This window comes from Barbus barbus (assembly GCF_936440315.1).
Source record: "Barbus barbus genome assembly, chromosome: 8".
Lineage (NCBI taxonomy): Eukaryota > Metazoa > Chordata > Actinopteri > Cypriniformes > Cyprinidae > Barbus > Barbus barbus.
In genome coordinates, this window is record NC_136736.1 from 26,996,782 (window position 1) to 27,004,969 (window position 8,188).

General features: G+C 42.2%; 1 protein-coding gene across 2 annotated transcripts; it reads left to right on the top strand.

Moving 5' to 3' along the window:
* The first annotated feature begins 747 nt into the window (after positions 1–747).
* LOC306873826 (protocadherin-18-like) lies at positions 748–7,865 on the top strand. 2 transcript variants are annotated; one of them, XM_079423321.1, is made up of 4 exons: positions 748–3,679; positions 3,926–4,014; positions 4,882–5,051; positions 6,595–7,865. In XM_079423321.1, the coding sequence occupies exons 1-4, from the start codon at positions 1,190–1,192 to the stop codon at positions 7,248–7,250; spliced, it is 3,405 nt and encodes a 1,134-aa protein (XP_079279447.1). In that variant the 5' UTR covers positions 748–1,189; the 3' UTR covers positions 7,251–7,865. The 2 variants fall into 2 exon arrangements, with proteins under 2 accessions (XP_079279447.1, XP_079279448.1); XM_079423322.1 differs by having other exon boundaries at positions 759–3,679; positions 3,959–4,014; positions 6,595–7,864.
* Positions 7,866–8,188: the final 323 nt, after the last annotated feature.

An 8,188-nucleotide genomic window follows, 5' to 3' on the forward strand; every position in this document is an offset into this window, starting at 1 on the left:
TACATTATTTATTTTATTTTTATTTGCTGTCATTCTGTCGCACTGTGGAGCTACTGCCACTGAAACAAATTCCTCGTATGTGCAAACATACCTGGCAATAAAGTTCATTCTGATTCTGATTCTGATTCTGATTCTGATTCTGAATCTTGCAAGCTCATCTAACTTTAAAGATGCCTATAGGTTCTCCAGGGTAATGATTTTGGGATCCCTAAATACATACATTTTAATTTTACACAGCATCATATTTGGTGTGTTAATTTACACAATTTAGGGATGTGTAAGCTTTCTAAACTATTTTACATGAGAAAAGTATGGGAATGTTATAAATATTCACATTTATATTATATATTATATTAAGTGTTTACAAAATACTGAGTTACACATGTTTAAACAGAACGGTTCTTACCCAAAACAGATTCATAAATGAGGCCATATTATGAACATATATGAACATAAATGAGGCCATATTATGGCCATATTACATCTTTTCTGTATAGCTGCACAAATTTGCCAAAAATAAATTATAAGATGCTTAACAAAAAAAAAAAAAAAATTAAGTGAATAAATTGGATTGACAGTCATCTAGAGGGAAAGTTCAGCTTGAGTTATTCTTAAATTCTGCTCTCTCATCCTTTGTTTAAGCGCGTTCTGGAGAGGGAGAGAGAGGGGGGAGAGAAAGACCCTAAAGGGCGGAGTTATCCACTTCATTTCTCCCCTTCATTTAATTGGGATCTGTAGTGGCTCTGTGTTGAATGGTCAGTCGCAGAGAGAAGGCTTGCCTTGATTTAGGAGAAGCGTTTTGTCTGAAGCCGTGGCTGTAAAGGAGGCTTTGCTATTTTGGGTTAGTCAGTCAAAAAGTGTATTCAGACAGCGGGAGAAAGATACGCGCGCGCATAGGCTCTCCAGACGGAGGTTGCTCTTCCAGTCTCTTGATACGCGCAACAGATTTCTCCTTAGTGACAGAGGGATATGCGCTTTTGCTTTTAATGTCATTGCCTTTTTTACGCTCTTGCGCACTGATAATTTTTCAAGACCTATTTTTGACATCGGAACCTTTTGGAAGACGCTTTTCTTTCGGATTTGGAGATGTTTTTGAGACCATAACAACGCATGCAAAGGACTGAGACAGCTCAACAAAGGAAGCGACAATCATTTTGAGAGTTTATTTCAGTGCCTGTCGGAACCCAACATGGATACCAGCAAGGGCACAGTGTTCTGTGCCACTTTGCTCAAACTTGCTGTGCTCGTGACATTGGCACGTTACGTCTCGGCTAAAACTCTGAAATACCAAGTTTACGAAGAGCAGAAGGTGGGTACAGTGATAACCAGACTTCGAGAAGATGTCGCTGATGTTTTGTCCAAACTTCCGAGCACGATTCAGTTACGCTTTAGAGCCATGCAGCGCGGCAGCGCGTCTCTTCTCTCCGTGCGCGACCATGATGGTGAAATCAGCATCAGGACCAAAATTGACCGCGAGAAACTGTGCGAAAAGAATCTCAACTGCACTATTGAATTTGACGTCCTCACCCTTCCCACGGAACACCTACAGCTGTTCCACATCGAAGTGGAAATTTTGGACATTAACGACAATGCGCCACAGTTCGCGCGCCCCGTCATTCCCATAGAGATCTCCGAAACCGCCGCTGTGGGGACGCGCATCCCCCTTGACAGCGCCACCGATCCAGACGTCGGAGAGAACTCACTGAACACATACTCTCTGACCCCGTCTGACTTCTTTATGATTGATATTCTAACCAGAACCGATGGCGCCAAGTACGCGGAGCTCGTTGTGCTTAAAGAGCTGGATAGAGAGGTGAGAGCAAGCTATGAACTCCAGCTCACTGCCTCAGACAGGGGCGTTCCCCCAAAATTTGGAACAACGTTCCTGAAAATCAGCATAGCTGACTCAAACGACAACAATCCGGTGTTTGAGAAGCCATCTTATGTGATCAACTTGCTTGAAAATTCCCCTTTAGGCAGTTTGCTTATTGATCTGAATGCCACTGATCCGGATGAAGGGACCAATGGTAAAATTGTATATTCTTTTAGCGGTCACGTGTCACCTAAAATTCTAGAGACGTTTAAGGTTAATTCTGATAATGGTCATTTGACACTAATGAGGAAAGTTGACTTTGAAAGCACAAATTCGTATGACATAGATGTTCAAGCTCAAGACATGGGCCCCAACTCAATGCCAGCACACTGTAAAGTCATCATAAAAGTGGTGGACGTGAATGACAACAAACCTGACATCAGTATCAATTTGATGTCCACTGGGAACGAGGAGATAGCTTATTTATCAGAGACGGCTCCAGTAGATACATTTGTGGCTCTGGTGAGGGTAGATGACCTGGACTCTGGGTTGAATGGAGAGGTGGAATGCCGTCTCCATGGCCAGGGTCATTTCAAGCTTCAAAAGACATATGAGAATAACTACATGATCCTTACCAATGTCACTCTGGACAGAGAAAAGAGGTCCGAGTACAGCTTGACTGTTATAGCTGAAGACAAAGGCTCTCCAAGTCTATCAACCATCAAACACTTTACTGTCCAGGTCCAGGATGAGAATGACAATGCGCCAAAGTTTGAGAAGAGCAGGTATGAGATTTCCAAGGTGGAGAACAACTCACCAGGAGCTTATCTGTCATCTGTGAGGGCCTCAGATCCAGACCTGGGCCCGAATGGTCAAGTGAGCTACTCTATACTTGAAAGTACAGTCCATGGGAGCTCCATCTCCACGTATGTAACTATTGACCCCTCTAATGGAGGCATTTATGCACTACGTACTTTTGATCGTGAAGACGTGAGTCAGATCTTGTTCTTAGTCCAGGCCCGGGATTCTGGAAGTCTTCCGCTGCATAGTAATGTGACTGTTGTGTTGACCGTCTTGGATGAGAACGACAACAGACCAGTCATCATGATGCCTCAGCTGTGGAACCACACAGCTGATGTTCCAGTATCCAAATACGCAGAGATTGGCGACGTTGTAACAGTAGTCCGCGCGATAGACCGTGATTCTGGCACCAACGGTGATCTGTCATGTTCTTTAGTAGGGGGCAACAAGGCAGGTTACTTTGTCATGGATGCTAAAACATGTGAAATTCGGACTAACGTCAGCATGCAGGACGTCCCACAGGATCACGTAGAGCTGACCGTACTCGTGCAGGACCAAGGTGCTCAACCCCTCAGTGCCAGAGCCCTGCTGAGACTTTCAATTTATGAAAACATTGAGAACCACATGAATCCCCATCTGACAGGTGGAGGAACTGGAGACGGCCCTATAGACGTGTCTATGATCATCATCATCTCCCTTGGGGCAATCTGCGCCATTCTGCTTCTCATCATGGTGGCCTTTGCTCTTCGCTGCTCACGCGAAAAGAAGGACACTCGCTCATACAACTGCAGGGTGGCTGAGTCTACTTATCAACAGCACCCTAAAAAACCCTCAAGGCAGATCCATAAGGGCGACATCACCCTCGTGCCCACCATCAACGGGACCCTCCCAATCCGTGCACACCATCGCTCACCAACTTCCTCGCCTGGACCTGAACGGGCCCACATGGGGAGCCGGCAGAGCCAACACAGCCGCCAATCACTGAACAGCTTGGTCACTATTTCCTCCAATCACATCCCTGAGAACTTCGCCCTGGAAATGACACATGCCACGCCCCCTGTGGAGGTAAAAGCAAAACTTGCATATTCCAACAGTGTAGTTGATGCTAATCTTCTTAAAGAGCTTGTGAATTCTCTGTCCATGTTTATACTCATCTTTTCATTCACCAATGTCAACATAACATTCACGTCATCAAGTGTGTTGTTCTCGCACTAACAGTTTTCATTTGTTCATTCATGTGTGTGTGTGTGTGAACGAGTGTTGTGTTCCATCAGTATTTATTTTTATTTATATCATCTGTTTTTGCTATAGCAAGTCTCACAGCTCCTCTCAATGCTCCATCAGGGTCAGTATCAGCCGCGGCCCAGCTTCAGAGGGAACAAATACTCTCGCAGCTACAGGTAAACTTACAAACAAACAAATACTACGCTCCCAGCTCCAACTCCATATTTGGGCATGATGTGCTCTAAATAGTATGGTAGAGTAGATGGGTAGTGATACTCAGCCTGTTGTGAGCTGCTGGTTCTATCGGATTGGATGATAGGTATTCTAAAATGTTTGTGCTAGAATAGGACAGAACTTCCCTGTTGCCGTGGTCACCCACGTTCGCAGATCCTGATTGGACTGCTCCTCACATGAGGTCATAGCTTGCTTTCTGTGCTTTTTTTATTTCCTCTCATCTGCGTTTTGTTCTTGGATCATGTCATTTTACTCTGTGCATATTGTTGAAACCATTGTTCCATACAATGATGCATTTTAATGTCAATTTGGTGATTTAAAAACATACTAGCTTTAGATAGTTGCACTTTTTTTGTCCTGCATGACTCTGCTGATGTGAATCAAAATATTTAAGAGACATTTTGGGTGTGAGATAAATGCATGGTGCCAAAGAGACATCACTGAACAGATCTGTTTATATGATGGTTAAATAAAGTAGATATAGAATGTGCAAGTTAAATTGATGGGTAGGGCATGTTCTTGCCTGCTTTGCATATGCACGTTCATAGACTTTATGCAATGCATAGAGATGCATTTGGGAAATTTGAAGTTTAATGCAATCAAACATATAATGCCACTCTTAATGTGTCATATTGTTGTATGTCTGATTTCTCTGACAAATCACTTTTAAATGGAGGCTTTTTGTAGTTTGGTGGTTGATGTAACTTGAATGTTGTATATAATTTTTAATAATTAGCATATATTTTATACTGCATACTTTATAGCATCTTGATCAACCTGTAACTGTGTTTGTATGAATGTGTGTGCAGGTACGCCCTCCAGGACATGGATAAGTTCAGTCTAAAAGATAGTGGGCGTGGCGACAGTGATGCGGGCGACAGCGACTGCGAGATGGGCCGTGATTCGCCCATCGACCGGTTGCTAGGCGACGGCTTCGGAGACCTCTTCCACAGCGACGGACACCACCGTCTCCACCCAGGTGAGAAATTAAGTCCTATTGGTCTCTCATGCAGTTTCTCACCCTTTTATCACCCTGAATTATGACATTCATCAGCTTGATTATATAGAGCACATTGCGTCTACAGTGACTTACTTTTATTACGTTGTGAACAGGTGCGGGTGTAAATTAAATGACCTGCTTTTATACTCAATATGGATGTGAAAATTAAGGAAAAAGCCTAAATGATCTGGGTCTTGGTTGAAATCATGTAAATCTGTTTTATCAGTAGCTTAAGACAGTGTATGTGCATGTGCACGTGTGGAGGCGTGGACTGGAGTGTTATTTCCCTGTATTCATTCTCTTCTCTGAGTGACAGCCCTATGCTTTCAAAATCTGAACTGAGGAAAATTCAACGTAATTGCTTTCACAATGCAGTTAAACCCCCCCTTCCGCATGCACACACTCTCTCTTCTCTCCCCAGAGGGCCGCTATTTCAGCCCTGCCCTTCCTCTTTCATAGAGAGAAAGAAGCAACCTGTGTGTATCTATTAGAGTTCGGTTTATTGTAATTTTCGCTCAGTTGCCTTTCCTCCATCCCAATTCCAGTTTGTCCTCTCCATTTTTATTCACTCGCTGCTTTGTCTCTAATATTCAAATTCAGTCATATCTGATTCATATAAGGCGGCGTTGCCAAAGTAATGAATAATAATCCAGCTTAACAAAGGATGTCTGCCTTCACAAGAGAAACTGGAATGGAAGAATGACAAACTCTCAATCTCCTCAGTTTCTCAAGCTCCCTCCCCAACTCACTCACCCACCTCTGAAATCCTTTCTCTAACTTCCTAACCTTATCACCCCTCTTCGTTTTCCCATTCTCTTTCATCCCTTTATTTTCATCACTTTCCTTTCTGCCAGTTTTCACATGCCCATAGAAAATTTCATTGCTCAGAAGTTGCTCTTTCATAGCTCAGGAGATTTATGGTTCATTTAAGTACAGTATCAAATTTGTCTCAGAGGTTTCTCTTAAAATGTCTAGTAATACAAGTAGATTCAATTTAGACAGTGAATGAGAAGTACAGTAGATAATGTAGTCTCAGAAGAATTAAATTAGAAATGTTGGATTTAATATTGAAATCTCTTTTGATTAACAGAAAATCTAGAGACATTGTAAACATATCTTCAGAAATGCTACACTAAAGGTTCTATATTTGCATTCATGGTGCCATGAAGAACTTTTAACATTTACGGAGCCCCTTCAATGCACACAAGGTTCTTTATAATGGAAAAGGATTCTTCTGATTATGAAAATTATTATCTGTGAAAAGCCCCTTTTAGAACCTTTAATCTCTCACACGTGAGATTTATGGAGTGATTTTCTCATAAAAAACAAAACAAAAAAACATAAGACATAAGCAAAAGTTTCCATTTTATTTCCATTTAATATTTTGTCTGTCCGGCAGAAATATTACAAAACAGTTTAAAAAGTGATAGTTCTGATGTTTACAATCCAAGTTTGATTGGTTTTGCTCTTCTTTACTCCTAAAACTCACTGACTCAATGTCTGTCTGTCTTTCTCTCTGCAGTCATTAAATTGTGTACGGAGGAGTGCCGTGTGTTGGGTCACTCTGACCAGTGCTGGATGCCATCTCAGGCGTCTTCTGATTACCGTGCGAACATGTACATCCCTGGAGAAGAGAGCAAGCCTCAGGTCCTCGAGGAGGACCAGCAGTCAGTCGACTCAGCTAAGAAGAGCTTTTCTACCTTCGGAAAGGACAACGAGGAGGAATGCGGCGGTTCCCTGCTGTCAGAAATGAACAACATCTTCCAACGTCTCCTGCCAACTTCTTACGCTGAGGTCAATGAGCTCGAAGGATGTGCTGGCCCTCCCACTTCCTCCATCGGCATGGAGATCAGAAAGGGCTTCCTGCCGGGTAAGGCGTCGTCTACAGGCCCCGCCTACCCACAGGGCGTTGCTGTATGGGCGGCCAATACTCACTTTCAAAATCCTGGCGGTGCCGTGACGAGCGGACACAGCTCAACCAATCACACGGCATCACAGGCACATTTAAAATGGTTGCCAGCGATGGAGGAGATCCCAGAAAACTACGAAGAGGACGACTTAGAGAGTGTGCTTAGCCAGCGGCAGGGAAAACGCAACGACACGAGACACGAAGTTGTCGACGCTAACGAACTGGTTGCCGAAATTAACAAATTGCTTCAGGACGTACGCCAGAGCTAAACAACAACCTATTTATGAACATTTCCCTGTCTCTTTCTTTTTCGTTCGCTCTATTTTCGTAAAGTGAACAAATCATTTAAAGGAGGAGAAAGGGAGAGAGTTCAGCGCTGTAGCCTTGATTGAGTCGCATGTGGAAACATTTAGGTTAATATTGTTTACTTGGTATGACTTTTTGGTCTTTTCGTACAAAAGTGAACACAATGTGATTGTAAACACCTTTTATGTTTTTTTACTCTGTATTTATATATGTGTATATATGTGTTTGTACAGAAAGCAATACAAATGTCTATTTTTATACAGTATTTCATTGCATGTACCTAAAATTCAACCAAGATTTGTTTGTATACTTGAAAATGTTTAATGCGTGTTTGAGCGTGTATGAGTGTGTGTAAGGATGTTTTAATCGATACAGATTTCACAGTATATTGTTGATGGTCCAGTTCTCTGTTATCATAATTGTGAACACCGAAATACCCTTACCTGAATGGTTCTATTTCCATGGTTTATCCATGACTGTGAAAAATTAATTGGGACCTTATAAGGATTTTTCTCTTTGTCAGCAGACCTTTCTGTTACAATTTTACAATAATGTTGCATTAAAAACATACATTTGGAAAAAACTTTCACACTCTCTGTTTTCATTCATTATTTATTCACCAAATCTATTGGTCTTAGTTGTAATTATGTTTACCCTTTGGCAAATCCGCATTCATAAGCTTTTATTATGAGAGCATCTTTTACCGTTAGCCTTGGAACTTTTCGAAAATGAAGCAGACAGAATCGATCAACTCCCTACAGAATCTAACCAGTGATTCTTGTAACAAACAAGGATCTGTTTTCCTGGACCTCTGCCACTACTTTCACTAAGAGCTCCCCCTTTTGAGCAGAGCAGGTATTGCAGCCACAAAAAAAAAAAAAAAAAGCTTGTGCATCAGGAC

Excerpts from the sequence above, each read along its gene's own strand:
- LOC306873826 (XM_079423321.1), top strand. The coding sequence starts at position 1,190 with ATGGATACCAGCAAGGGCACAGTGTTCTGTGCCACTTTGCTCAAACTT. Across the intron at positions 3,680-3,925 it reads ATGCCACGCCCCCTGTGGAG|CAAGTCTCACAGCTCCTCTC; the intron begins GTAAAAGCAAAA and ends TTTTTGCTATAG. Across the intron at positions 5,052-6,594 it reads ACACCACCGTCTCCACCCAG|TCATTAAATTGTGTACGGAG; the intron begins GTGAGAAATTAA and ends TTCTCTCTGCAG.